The sequence below is a fragment of the Anopheles cruzii genome, chromosome 3 (assembly GCF_943734635.1).
Source record: "Anopheles cruzii chromosome 3, idAnoCruzAS_RS32_06, whole genome shotgun sequence".
NCBI classification, from domain to species: Eukaryota; Metazoa; Arthropoda; class Insecta; order Diptera; family Culicidae; genus Anopheles; species Anopheles cruzii.
In genome coordinates, this window is record NC_069145.1 from 10,984,870 (window position 1) to 10,998,069 (window position 13,200).

General features: G+C 47.5%; 5 protein-coding genes across 6 annotated transcripts; 3 read left to right on the forward strand and 2 right to left on the reverse strand.

The window, feature by feature from the left end:
* The first annotated feature begins 1,955 nt into the window (after positions 1–1,955).
* Positions 1,956–4,204, forward strand: LOC128269836 (uncharacterized). Its single transcript, XM_053007240.1, has 3 exons — positions 1,956–2,376; positions 2,530–2,844; positions 4,182–4,204. The coding sequence occupies exons 1-3, from the start codon at positions 1,956–1,958 to the stop codon at positions 4,202–4,204; spliced, it is 759 nt and encodes a 252-aa protein (XP_052863200.1).
* A 1,134-nt stretch (positions 4,205–5,338) lies between these two features.
* On the reverse strand, positions 5,339–8,649 carry LOC128273025 (conserved oligomeric Golgi complex subunit 3). Of its 2 annotated transcripts, none has more exons than XM_053010930.1 (7): positions 8,473–8,649; positions 7,909–8,400; positions 7,497–7,844; positions 7,277–7,440; positions 7,068–7,207; positions 5,946–7,000; positions 5,339–5,878 (listed from the first exon to the last, which is right to left on the reverse strand). In XM_053010930.1, exons 1-7 carry the CDS (start codon positions 8,647–8,649, stop codon positions 5,453–5,455), a joined length of 2,802 nt encoding a protein of 933 aa, XP_052866890.1. In that variant the 3' UTR covers positions 5,339–5,452. The 2 variants fall into 2 exon arrangements, with proteins under 2 accessions (XP_052866890.1, XP_052866889.1); XM_053010929.1 differs by having other exon boundaries at positions 8,470–8,649.
* Positions 8,650–8,920: 271 nt separating this feature from the next.
* On the forward strand, positions 8,921–9,269 carry LOC128273044 (transmembrane protein 141). The gene has a single exon (XM_053010954.1). It carries the CDS (start codon positions 8,921–8,923, stop codon positions 9,263–9,265), a length of 345 nt encoding a protein of 114 aa, XP_052866914.1. The 3' UTR covers positions 9,266–9,269.
* Positions 9,270–9,384: 115 nt separating this feature from the next.
* On the forward strand, positions 9,385–10,942 carry LOC128273030 (putative GTP-binding protein 6). The gene has a single exon (XM_053010934.1). It carries the CDS (start codon positions 9,410–9,412, stop codon positions 10,940–10,942), a length of 1,533 nt encoding a protein of 510 aa, XP_052866894.1. The 5' UTR covers positions 9,385–9,409.
* A 139-nt stretch (positions 10,943–11,081) lies between these two features.
* LOC128273041 (UMP-CMP kinase) lies at positions 11,082–13,129 on the reverse strand. Its single transcript, XM_053010951.1, has 2 exons — positions 12,618–13,129; positions 11,082–12,125 (listed from the first exon to the last, which is right to left on the reverse strand). Exons 1-2 carry the CDS (start codon positions 13,011–13,013, stop codon positions 11,781–11,783), a joined length of 741 nt encoding a protein of 246 aa, XP_052866911.1. The 5' UTR covers positions 13,014–13,129; the 3' UTR covers positions 11,082–11,780.
* Between the last annotated feature and the right edge of the window lie 71 nt (positions 13,130–13,200).

Consider the following 13,200-nt stretch of genomic DNA (forward strand, 5'->3'; position numbering starts at 1 on the left):
TTGTGCGTCCGGGAGCGAGCGAGAGCACCACAAACAAAGAAACCACAACGCTGCGCATCTCGCTCACTGGCGCGGATTCAACGGGACGAGAACCTATTTCGGTTAACGCACGCCGCTTTGGGTCTCGGTAAGATTATTTACCTCAAAGAAACCGCCGCAAACAACACTACGGGGCCAGTAACACTTTCCGACGGACACACAAATCTTGCACTAAACTTCCGCCGACTATGTTTTTATTCGTTTGTCTTCACACAATTCGGCTTTCCCGCGAACACGAACATTGGTTATATACTTTTCGTCTAATTCTATATTCTTCTCATATTCTCAAAGTATATTCTCACATTTTGTCCTAACCCTAAACGCGAAACTTAAAAATTGAATGAAATGAATGTTGTTTTTATGAATTCGACCGATTTTGTACCTAACTTTGACACTGCGAACCTAACTTTGATGACGAACCTGACACCCGAGTCAACCTACGACAATCCCGAAAAAAGCCGAGTCAACCTACGACAATCCCGAAGGTAACTCACAATTCATCTGGCACTCCTCGTTCCTACCCCCTCGGGCCGACAAGCTCGCGCTTCCGCAGAATCCGTGTGGTGTTTGTTCCTTTGTCGCTTTTTTTAATCGTAGCGGGCAAAGTAACTCACGAATTCATCCGCCACGCGATTTTCCTAACGCACTGTGGGGAATTTATATCGAAAAGGTGCACATATTAAATTGTTTTAATCTAATGCCTTATGAATGTAAAAAATGATATGAAATGATCGATGGGCTTAACCCATGGCGTTTTTGGGAATTTTTACCATCTAAATTATTACTCTTGAACTATTATTGCATCGTTTGATAGAATACTTATTAGCCTTTTTTCATCCAAACTTAAAGCTACATTATCTACTTGATTAAATACATGATCAATCGCGATATCGTCGTTAATGTTTTCCTCCATGATAAAGAAATCTTTTACAAAAATAGTAACTTGTTAAAGTAGCTTTATGTCAGCCATTTACCCATAGTGCAATGAGTGCCAATTATGTTCACTGGGTAAGAATGAATTTGAAAATCCCGAACAAATCCCGAACAAATCCCGAACAAATCCGAGTCAACCCGAACAAGAAAACCCATTCACGCACACCAACGGGCAATCGTAGCGGTGTGTGTGCCCTCACGCATGTCACGAATTCGCGAATTTTGTCGGATGCCTGCCTAATGGTTGTTGCTTTTATGGACCTTTTTCAACGTTTTTGTTTTCTTTAATTATTATTATTAACTTTAACTTTAACTTAATTATTACTTGCAATTTAAACACAAATTCATCATAAAACTGTTTTAATTCTCGCATCAAAACTCATCATCAACAAAGTAAGTATCGGTCACGATGGCAACTCTTCTTCCATGGTATGAACACATCGTTCAATAAGTCCCGTGTCCCAAGTGCTAATAATGCCATTTATTTACCAAGGTTCAGAAGTACCAACCTTCAGATAAGATTCTTTCCATCAAGACCGTCGGTTCGAAGAAATTCGAAATATAACATAGTTGTTTCATTTACTTACTAGTTTTTCATAGTTTTCATTTCAAACATTTCATAGTTAGTGCCGCGACTTATTGAACGATGAATGTTGACGATGGCAACACCCGGCAGTGACAGCGCGAGGGGGTAGGAACGAGCAAAAATATCGCGCTAAAGTTTGAAGTTCTAAGTAAAATCCATAAACTAACTCTGTTAAAACAATACCAAACAAAACTAGGTAAGTTCTTATTCGCAAGTCACTTGTGTTCATTTTTAGTGTCCGCGCTCGTGTGTAAAGATTGTTTAACCTCCGCCCGAATGTGCCTCTTTCCGTCCAGTTGAAACCAAATGCCGTTCTCATATTTTCTCATATTTTTCAACTAAAATTTTATTTCGCTTCCGCAACAGAAAGCAACTCGAAGAACGGTACCGAGTAACGATGAAGCGGCCGTCGTCTCGTGATGAGGAGAAGGCGGGCCCTTCGAAGAGGCGACTGCATCCGGCCCAGGGCCCAGCACCCAAATCAGGGCCGACCTTACGGAATGATGGATATTATGACTATCACTCCGATAGTGACCCGATTCTGAGCCCTGTTGATCTGAAGGCAGATCGTGAGCAGTTCCTCGGGGCTACACAAGAACAGCGTGAAATCGTGGTATACCTCGTGTGCAAAAGTAGTCTTATCTGCGAAAAAAGCCCGAAAATGGTGCAGCAGATCCTCTGCACTTTGGGCTCGTTTTTCCCGGGCATGGTTAAGGATCCGCGGTCGGTGTTCCAAGCTCCACAGTGGGAGATCAAACCCACAAATATCGTTAATGGTCATGGTAAAGTGGTCGGGTCATTCTGGCATCGGGGCTTAGGTGAGTGTGCTTCTTTTTGACATATAATTGTTGTCCTTTATAATTATATACAAAACATGACTAGTAACTAGGCTTGGTTTTGAACAACCAGGATACATATTTTTGCAAAAATACAAATATCATTACTAAATACTATTTATACTATGATTACAGAAGTAGGCATTCGAGCACAGTCGCCATTGACCATTGACATCAAAGACATCGAATACTATCTCCACGTCGCCAAGGTACCGTTGGGGCAGCCAGCGCGACCCACCTTCCAGGCATGGACTGTGCAAGCACAGTTATTGGACGCTACCAGGGAACCGGGAGAACCGTTTGTTGTGAGTATGCTTTGCGGTAACAGTAAACCGTCCGCACCGGTTCTCCTCGGCCCGGTGTGCAACGAAGCAAACCAGTTACGACGAAACGCAAACGTTAAACCGCGAGCTGTGCTGGCCGATGCTGAGTCACGTGCGCTCTTGAAAGGTAGGGTTCAAATAATGGCGTCGTATTAACTTATGTGACTGTTTTTTAATACTTGTTTTCATTATACCCTACAGAGACGGTTTCCCAAAACGCATACTACGGATGTACAAAATGTACAATTAAGGGTGTGAGAATCGGTCGAAGCGTTTCGTTCCACGATAACACCGCAGCCGAACCCCGAACGCACGCGTCGTTTGTCGGACATCGATACGACAACACCCACCGCAAACCCGGGCTACGTGCGAATCCTTTGGAGCTGCTGGGGATTAATCTTATTAAGGACGTCAGCATTGCAGACGATCGGCATCTGCTCCATTTGGGAGCAGCTCAAACCTTTTATAATACCTTTACGATTGGTCTATGGAACGTACCGAAAATGCCTGAAAATTCCCTACGTTTGTTGCATCACAGACTATGCAAAATACGGTTCCCAGTCGAAAGGGAAGACAAAAAATTCACGAAGAACATCAGCATGTGGCCACCATCAATGTGGGCGTATTTTATGGACGTTGTGGGGTGTGTTGTGCTGAAGCACGTGCTTCGTGATATTGATTATCATCTGTTTTGCTGGTTGCATTTTGCCGTGGCCATATGCAACCACAAAAGGTACACCAATTTGCTTGGCTATGCGGAAAAGTTGTTTAAAAAATTCGTCGAACGCTACTACCAAAGAGTAAGGTTCGTTCCTTGCTCCATTCATTACTTGCTCCACGTCGTGGACGAGATTCGTGATTTTAGGTCGTTGGCGAATATATCGACCAATAAATCCGAATCGGCGCTGAGCATCATGAGCGCTAACGTAGACACAGCCCACGGCCCACGGGCTTTGAAGCAAGGGGGAACGGCCCTAATGCTCAGGGAATGTGTACGTCTTTCCCAAGCCAGCAAATCAGGCAACCAAATTACTACACCTACGCACAACGGCGGTAGGGTCCTCATCAGGCCGAAGTTCGAACTCATAAGCGACTCAATTTCACTAACCGACGCCAATAGTTGGTTTTTGACGACGACTGGCACAATAGTTAAATTCAAGTCTGCCTCAGTAGGCAACTTGGGCCTGGTTGTCCTCGGACAACCATTACATGAACAAAAGACAACGTTCGTCCATGAGCAAAGCGACGTACCTTTAGAATTAGACGTTTTTGCTACAAGATCCAAAACTATACTCAGCGAAACACAACAATATCATGCGGACGACATGATCGCCAAACTTTGCGTAGTCGATATGAAATTATACACATCGTTCGTCCCTTTGCTAGAGTCACTACCAGAGTGCTAGTTAACAGTATAATAAATGCAAGACAACGCGTGTTGACGTTCCGAACTTTCATTTCCAGAACGCACGTCGGATGTGTGCTGACTGCTTAATGCACGCGTTTAAGTATATTAAATAAGCTTTTTTCGTTATTTTAAAGTTTTTAAACGCCTTAAGTATGCAATGCATTAAAAGCAAAAATCGAATTTCTGCTACAAATCGAATGTCCTAAGAGTGTAAAAAAGGATATGGATTGATCGAGGACATTTACCCATTGCGTTTGTGTGAATTTTGAAACAAGTAGTTATTACCATCCGAAGTATCCAACTATTATTTAAATGTTTGATAGAATACTTATTAGTCTACTTCTTCATCCAAACTTAAATCGATATTATCTACTTGGTTAAATACATGATCAATTGCGATGTCGTCATTAATGTTTTCCTCCATGATAAAAAAAAATCTTTAACTTCATCAGGAAAACTAAGTTTATGATTTTTCGCTACCTATAAAGCAATGAAATGGAACTAATGGTAGGGTCACTGTATTGCCCGAATAAACGTGTTTTTCAAATTATTCTTTCGGGAATATCTTCTTGCGTGGTTTGCCCTATCTTGTCCAAGCAGTCGAACAGTACTTGCTCGCTCAGGTTCAGGATATTTTACGACAAACGTAACCTGTAGTGCTTGTTCCTGAAGATCCTGCCCGAGGTTGATTTACTCCGAACGCACGGCACGGTAAAAGTCATCATGATTTTTTTCTTCTGTGCTTTATACGCGTTGCGTGCTCCTTTGTAACCCTCCATTTTTTTTGCACAATGTAAATCTCTGATGCTGTCTGTAACATTTATTTTTTTACGGGCGGGGTTGTTAGCCCCCGCGCCAACCCCCCCTGTCACGTCGGTATCGGGAATCGAAACCATGGCCGGCTGCGTAACAACCGATCCCGGGATTCGAAACCCGGGCCAGCTGCGTGACAGCGAAGAGCGCTACCGACTACTCTATCAGCGGAGGTCTTTGTTTTCGCTAATAAATCTTTTTCCATCATACTTGAAACGAAACTGTATATTATTTTCACACTTTTTTGGTTTGGTTTGGTTGCTGTTTGGTTGCTCCTGACGCGGACCGATGTTACCAATTTTTGACAGCAACACCCTTTTACAACATAAATATTCAAAATCATAATAACCTGAATGCGATGAAAAAGTACGCGAAACCCTTTTTCATTTCAATATTTATTCAATAAAATGGAGCGTATTATCTTAACAAGGCTCTACACAAATCAACAAAATAGCTAGAAAAGTAAATAGATAATAGGATTTTCGTTTGGAATATTACACTGTGTCGCACAGCTTCACACGGCCTCGCCCGGCTTCCCTTCGGTCGTCACATCCAGCGTAATGTCCTTTGGGGTTTCTACAACATTCTGCATTTCCTCGTCGCCTGCCAGTGCCCCGGCATCATCGGGCCGCTCGATCTCCACTACCGTATTGGCGCCACTATCGAAGCTGACCTTCTTCTCGATCTGCGACGCCTTTGCTGCTGCGCTACCCGACGACGTCGAGGAGGTGCTTATTTTGCGCTGCATTTCCACCGAACTCGTCCTCCCGAAAGCGAGCGTCGGTTCGCCACCCGTGCCGTTTCCGGCCAAATTCACGCTCGAAAGCAGCACGGAGATCTGCTCGACCGAGGGACAACTGACGATGGTGAGGTCGTCCTTACTGTAGGCGTTCAGAGTGAGGATCTGCTCTAGCTTCATAAATGCACCGATGATGCTATTCTGTAGGGAGCAAACAAAGCAACGTCTAGAAAATGACAATCACAAACTCCACCAAAGAAAAACCCACCCGGATGGGCCGGAAGAGAATGAATTCCGTGTCCTTGTTCGCGAGGTACAGCTGCATCGACCGCTGCAGACCGGCGAGCTTGGTTTTGATGTTGCGCAAGCACTCCTGTATGATGGAACTGATCTGCTGTGGGGCCGCGAACGGAGCTAGTCGGAGAGCCATTGCAGCACCACCCGGCTGCCCTGGCGCCTTTCCCGGTTGGCTGCGCAGGTGGTTCTGGGCCGCCTCGATGAACGCCAGTACCGGACCGACCAGCTGGCGGGACGCATCGGTAATGAACGTTTCACAAACCGTTTTCAGTTGCCGGTCGACGTCTTTCCGTGAATCGAGGAGCTGTTCCCGCACTTGTGGTGTACCATCGAGCAGAAACTCGAGCAGCGCATTATTCGAGCCGAGCGAAAACAGTTGCTTTCGCTTTTGGAGCAGCTCATAGGCGGCGGTCCGGACCTTACTGAAGTCCAGGCTCGTTTCCTTTGCCGTAAAATCGACCCGGAATGGGGCAATCTGTTCCCGTAGGATTAGCAGATGCTTGATTTCGAACAGCTCGCCATCGATCGTGGTACGGCTTTGGGAAATCTGTGCGGCTGCACTCGAGACACTGTGGATGCAGTGCGCCAGTGCTTGCTGCGAAAGGCTCTGGAAGATCGACTTGTCGATGCAACGGTACAGACGCGACAGACAGACTAACGTGCGGCGAACGGTCGGGTACCACATTCCGTGCATATCGGCCGGTGAGTTGCTGGCGCGCACCCTCAACATTGACGCTTCGTTGGTGGTGTCCTGTGAAGCGAGCGACATTCCGGACACGATTGAGCTGCGAGAATCGGCCCGCCTCAGCGGTGCCGGATGATTGTATTGATTGTGAACGGTGTCCTGCAGCGAAAGTGCAATGCTTTCCATCATCTCCAACTTTTCCGGGTAAGCGAGATCACCTGCCGAAGGACGATAGTTGCGAATGTCGGACTCGAGATAATTTTGTGCACGAAAACCTATCCGTTCCTGCACGTCCTGGAGTAGTTGGTACACGATCTTGGCGAACGCTTCTAGTGACTCAGCTGTGGAGTAAAAAGGCCGAGGTATTAGTTTTCGAACCGCACGGCAAGCAGAAGTAGCCCTACTTACGACTGTAAGTGACGTGCTCGTCTAGCATCTCCACCTTCAGGATGCTACAAATTTCAGCCAAAGTTTCCAGGTGATCGATGCGAATGATGTAAGGACGCAAAATGTCGTAAAGGATTGTGCACAAACCTTCCATGTACCCGCTAGACGATGGAAAAAAGGTAAAATAAACTCACAGCGAAAATATTTCTCCATACCAGAAAAGCACTCACATCAAATGTCCGCTCGGTTTGGCGAAAAACTGATAGAACAAACGATGCTCATCTTGGCAAATGTGTACCATGAATGCGCAAGCCGAACGCACCAGCGCGCAGTGATCGCCTTTATGTTTCTTCGTTAGCTCCTTGATCGCTTGATCAACACCACCACTCATGATCTGGAGAGAAGCGATGCTTAGAGAAGAATCTCTTGTCATTATAAGTTCACACTTACCGCAGCACGTTGGGTGAGATAATTTTGATGCAACTCGCCCAACAACACGTCGTAGTCGGGACTCCGATCGAGTCGTTCCTCGATCGTGGCTGTGATACGCTTGACCCGTGGTGCCGAAGCTTGAAATTTGCCGTAGAAAAGCGCAAACGCCGCTTCCATCGTGGGATCGCCAATTTTAAGCTGTTCCATCGCTTCTAACGATCGCGGAATGCCCGAAGCCTTCGGTGCTAGCACCTGGGCCGTGGCGTTCGATAGGATGCGCATCACGTAGCTTTTCATCATTTGTGTCGCCTTGGCAAGACACGTCCGATACTTGACACTGTACGCCGAAGCTTCACAGAATGAAGGCTATTAAAAGAGGGACAGAAACGTGTTGTTAAGCAGATCGAACCGGCAGAGCTCATACACTTACATTGACACGCATGTACTCGATGCAATCGTCGATCGTGTTAAGAATGTCGACGAACGTGTCGTTTGAAACGGAAAACGTGGGGTTATGCAACCGCTGGGAAATGCTTTCCGACTGACTAAAGTACTTTAACCGTTTCCGGATCTCTTCGCCACTGTCGCTGAGTTTCGTTTGATCCTGCAGCAGACTTTCGCTTGCCCGGTGCAACGAGGACGTTTTTTCCGACACAAAGTCAAACTCTTGCCTCAGCTTACGGAGCGATTCGAACGATACATCGATCTCCTCCAACATGCCATCACATTCAGTGGCACGCGATCGCAGCTGCTCGTAGTACTCCAGGTACGCATCGTCGAAGTGTTCGAGAAGCTCTGCATCGATCGAGTTGTACCACGAGAGAAAGTTTTGCGTCGAATCGATGACGCACGGTGACTGTTTAAACTTTTCCAACGAAACCGGAGGTAATCCGTCGTCGTCCGCTTCTTTAACTGCTTCCGGCTACGTGAGTGGAGAAACGAAGGGAAATTAATAAACTGGAACTCACAATCGCAGCTTCCGCAGAGGCACAACCTGACCACCGCCGGCGGGAACGTGGCCAGTAACCAGGTCCGTCAAGCGATTGATGAAATCCGTCTGTCCGGTGCTGAGTGGCGCCAGAGCGTTCTCCTTCAGTTCCCACTGGACGAGCTTCGATTGAATTTTCCGCAAAACGGCATTATCTGCTTTTAATGTCGCAACGTTGTCCATTTTCGTGAAAACTAAACTATGCGAAAACTACGGTCAAATTTAGTTATGACGTGTGTTTGTTTACATTTCTTCTGCGTGGCGTTTGTTTGTTGTTATCCGTTTGACATTTGAACAGTGGTGGACGAAATAAAAATTACCGACAACAGTACCGGCAAACGCTGAACAATCCGAAAGAGGAACTGGTCTGGCGTGAGTATAATTGCGTAAGATTCGTTGATCGGAAATCTCACGATCATTTCACGCTTCTCTAGGCCACGGACCGTTGCGCGAAATGAACGATATAAGGTTGCTGAAGGAACAGCAGCGTGATAAGCATCCCGGGTTCGATTCGTACCTTGAGTGTATGACTCGGTCGTTGTTTACCGGGTTGGCCACTTTTTCACTGGGATTCGCGAGTGTCTACTTCCTGCAGCAGATCGGACAGCGCTATCTGCCGTACCCACGGAAAGGAAACATACTGGTGGCGGTTCTCGTGGCCACGGGGGCTTCGTACAAAGTGACATCGGATCGTACCCGTGCCTGCCAGGCACGGTGGATGGCCGTAGAAGAGAAGTACAGTGTGTTACAAGAGACACTCGACAAATCGGATGAGATTTCCACTGGGAAAGGTGTTTAGGAAAGGTTTTTGCGTGATAAGACTCTAGGATAAGCAACAATGTTGGGTACATACATTCGTACCGCCATTCGTAGTGCCCATGCTATCGGCGGGAATTATATCAGCAGACGGCTCACGGAGAAATATGCTCCACTCGCGGCGGTTATGACCCTTACTCGCTGCAAGTATACCGACTCGAGCAAGTACAAGAGCGGAAAAGTATCGGGCAAGCGACAGAAGGCCATCAACAGCACCCAAAAACACGATGAGGCGGAAGAAGCGGACGATCGACCGGAGAACGAGGATGCTTCCCAGCTGATCGACGACCGGGAATACGATTCGGTGGTTAGCAGTACGATGCACGTGACGAAACGCATCCTCAACACGCAGCATGTGGCCATCATTCAGCCGTACATTAAGTGGGGTCCACGGAAGAGTGCCACCAAGCCCGAGCTTATGCTACAGGAAGCGGAAGCGTTGGTACGTTCGTTGCCCAAGTGGAACATCGAACTGAGCTTGAAGGTGCCAGTAGAAACGCTGGAGAAGCGACAGCTGTTCGGAACCGGCAAGCTGGAGGAGTTGAAGGCGATCCTCCGTGCGCAACAGGAAGCAGGCACACTGTTGACTTGCGTTTTCATCAGCAAAGGAACGCTAACGTATGGCCAGAAACAAACGCTCGAAAACGAGTTTCGCCTACCGGTGATGGACCGGTACTCGGTGGTGGTGCAAATACTTCGGCTTCACGCGGTCAGCATGGAAGCAAAGCTGCAGGTGGCACTCGCCGAGCTGCCCTACATCTGGTCGCAAGTGAAGGATCAGGAAGCGGGGAGCTCCGGGAAAGGAGCAATCGGTGGACGCATTTTTCTGAGCGACTCTCAGCGCCAAATGTTGCAACTAAGGGAGCGTAAGTTACGCCACGAGCTGTCCACAATCCGGTCGCACCGGGAATTGCTGCGTAATCGACGAAAGCAAAAAGCTTTCCCGATCGTGGCGGTCGTGGGGTATACGAATGCTGGTAAAACTTCGCTCATCAAGGCGCTAACGCAGGAGCAAAGTCTGCAGCCTCGCGATCAGCTGTTCGCGACACTAGACGTGACGGCACACGCTGGATTGCTGCCCTGTCAGCTCGAGGTACTGTACATGGACACGGTTGGCTTCATGGCGGACATTCCGACGGGTTTGATCGAGTGTTTTGTGGCCACTCTCGAGGATGCCATGTTGGCGGATGTGATCGTACACGTCCAGGACATGGCCCATGAGGCTCACCCCGAACAGCGGGCTCACGTCGAACGGACACTGCAATCTTTGATGCGGGACGGTGACCGTAAACTAACTGAAGATCGTATCATCAACGTAGGCAACAAAATCGACTTGGTGCCGGATCCGAGCGATCTACCTAGATCCGCGGATACTGACGCCGATGATCGTTTGCATCTCATCTCTTCGCAAACGTTGCACGGGGTGCACGAACTGCTGATGGAAGTGGAACGTAGGGTGTTGCGGGTGACTGGCCGCCAACGGATGGTGATACGAGTTCCGATGGGTGGTCAGGAGGTGGCGTGGTTGTACAAGAATGCTGCGGTCACGGAGACCGCTGCCGACTCGGAAAACGCCGAACGGATGTTAGTGAGTGTTGTGATAACCGAAGCCAAACTGCAGCAGTTCCGACATCTCTTCATTCGCAACCACAGCCTCTGATTGGGCACAAAGATTCACAGAATTAGGAATGTAATAAAATTAACTAATTAGAGAGTTTACATACCTTACACCGTTTTCTTTCGACATCGAAGTGCTTTAAGGCGGAAACTAACAAAACACGACTTTCACATTATAACGACGTTCTATTTCACAAGTGCTGATAACTTTATTTATCTCTTCCTATATAGACGCGAATGAGCAATTGCAGCATGTTTCATTTAACGAAATTTCATTCATTCATTAACTAGGATTTCGTACCAATTCACATTTCGTTTGCGCAATCTCTTTGGCCAAGTAAGGAAAAGAAACTGCAGCGACAGTTACTATTGATTTTAAACGGACCTTGGCGATCTTGCATCATATTTATGAAGGTTGCATGAGCACGAGTCTATTGGGAATTAATACATTGGGGACAATTATTCGAATGTTTATTCGATGTCTAAATTATAAGAATTAGCGCAGCGCAATGCTGATCCGGGACACTTTCTGATGAAAAATACTGCGGATAAATCATAAAACAGAAGTTGCGGTACCGGTAGCCGTGCAGTGATTACAAACAACGGTTACCCTGCCTGAAACTAACTTGCTTACACTTCTTCGACTCCAAGGAATGTTGACGGCACTGTTGGGGTCTTTCGGTACACGCTACACGCAATTCTTGAATTTGGATCCTTGAACTCTGGTAATTCGTCATGCGATCATTATCGGTATCGGCGTTATGCGATACGCAAACCAGACAGACATACACGCAACCTGCCCGTAAAGTACACAAACATAAAAATTCTAGAACCACTTTCGTAATGGCCGTCACCAGGCAGAATTGTTGTGGTGTCCCTGCTTAAAGCAGCTGTTCAAAGGCGGCCTTTACCGACTCGAACACCGCATCGGGGCCTACACCGGCATCGATCTTCTTCACCAGCTGCTGCTGATCGTAGTGCTTAATGATGGGAACCGAATCGTTGATGTACGTGTTGAACCGTTTTTTCAAACTATCGGCATTGTCATCCGAACGGCCACTGCTTTCGCCCCGCTTGAGGCACCGATCGGTGCACTGCTGCTCGGAGCATTCGAAGAACAGGACAAACTGTAGGTCCACCTTATCAGCCATCTTCTTCGTCCAGCCCTGCAAATTATCCTCATTGCGGGGGAATCCATCGACCAGAAACCGATCGTTGCCGGTAGCCTGGTGAATGGAGATTGGGAAGACATCAATAACAAGCAGTACAAATCCGAGATCCGGCAGTGTTGCGTAGCGTGCTGATACGTGCCATGTTTGTCTATAAATAAACCCCCGCAGCGATTGCGTAAAACGCGTGGTGTTTGAACTTGAACATGCCTACATTATAAAGCATTCACGAGGTCACTATTAGTCAAGGGGGGAAAACACAAGCATCGGCATAATTGATTTGTGTTGTGTAATATTACTAAACATACATTCACTTCAACACTCTCTCTCTCGAGAACGACGTTATCGCGTAAGCCCTCATGTGCGGTAAAGCGGAAATCGTCTTATCACGCTGGCGGAGGCTTACTTTGTGACTTTCGTCATTTCCCCGAGCAATAAAATGCATACTGGAGGGCCACACGAAGCGAAAATAAACGATTTGATATTTTTACGCTCGGATTTACGGTTCGTCTGGCCCTCCAGATACAATTGTCCCCATCAATGGCTCACCTCTTGCGTTTTGTTCATGGCGTTTTCCAGCAGGGAGCAGGTAATTTCGACCGGCACGATCCGCCCATTCCGAATGTTGTCCTCGATCAGCTGCCCGTACTCGGAACCCTCGCGGTTCCGTTCTTCCCGCAGCAGATCGCCGGCTGACAGATGGGTGTAGCCGTACTTTGCGACGATCTTCTCACACTGCGTTCCCTTGCCGGAGCCGGGTGGGCCGAGAACGAACACAACCTTCGGTTTGCCCATCGTTGCAGCGGATACGGAAGTGCGTCGAACGGTGCCCACAAGTGACGAGCTGATTCCGGACAATCTTTCGGACAACGGACCGCGTCTGAGAACGAATGGGACCGCACGCTGGAAGGGAAGAAGCAGCGAAGGACTGACGATGCACGTCATAAAACGCCGCAGCCCCGCTGGTCACGCGAATCCTTCCACAGGCTTCTTACGCACGTCGAGTATTTTCTGTTTGAGAATCGATTTGTTGCGGAAATTTCCTTTTCTGTGCCAACGCAAAACACACTTTGCGCACGATCGTGACTTTTCGTTTCGGACGTCAACGGTGAGCGACCAATGTGAGCGCCAA

Coding starts and splice junctions, on each gene's coding strand:
- LOC128269836 (XM_053007240.1), top strand. CDS start 1,956: ATGAAGCGGCCGTCGTCTCGTGATGAGGAGAAGGCGGGCCCTTCGAAG. Junction 2,377..2,529: donor ATTCTGGCATCGGGGCTTAG/GTGAGTGTGCTT, acceptor CTATGATTACAG/AAGTAGGCATTCGAGCACAG. Junction 2,845..4,181: donor GTCACGTGCGCTCTTGAAAG/GTAGGGTTCAAA, acceptor TTTCATTTCCAG/AACGCACGTCGGATGTGTGC.
- LOC128273025 (XM_053010929.1), bottom strand. CDS start 8,649: ATGGACAACGTTGCGACATTAAAAGCAGATAATGCCGTTTTGCGGAAA. Junction 7,845..7,908: donor TCGAGTACATGCGTGTCAAT/GTAAGTGTATGA, acceptor CTCTTTTAATAG/CCTTCATTCTGTGAAGCTTC. Junction 7,001..7,067: donor CGAGCACGTCACTTACAGTC/GTAAGTAGGGCT, acceptor TTTACTCCACAG/CTGAGTCACTAGAAGCGTTC.
- LOC128273044 (XM_053010954.1), top strand. CDS start 8,921: ATGAACGATATAAGGTTGCTGAAGGAACAGCAGCGTGATAAGCATCCC.
- LOC128273030 (XM_053010934.1), top strand. CDS start 9,410: ATGACCCTTACTCGCTGCAAGTATACCGACTCGAGCAAGTACAAGAGC.
- LOC128273041 (XM_053010951.1), bottom strand. CDS start 13,013: ATGACGTGCATCGTCAGTCCTTCGCTGCTTCTTCCCTTCCAGCGTGCG. Junction 12,126..12,617: donor CCATGAACAAAACGCAAGAG/GTGAGCCATTGA, acceptor TCCATTCACCAG/GCTACCGGCAACGATCGGTT.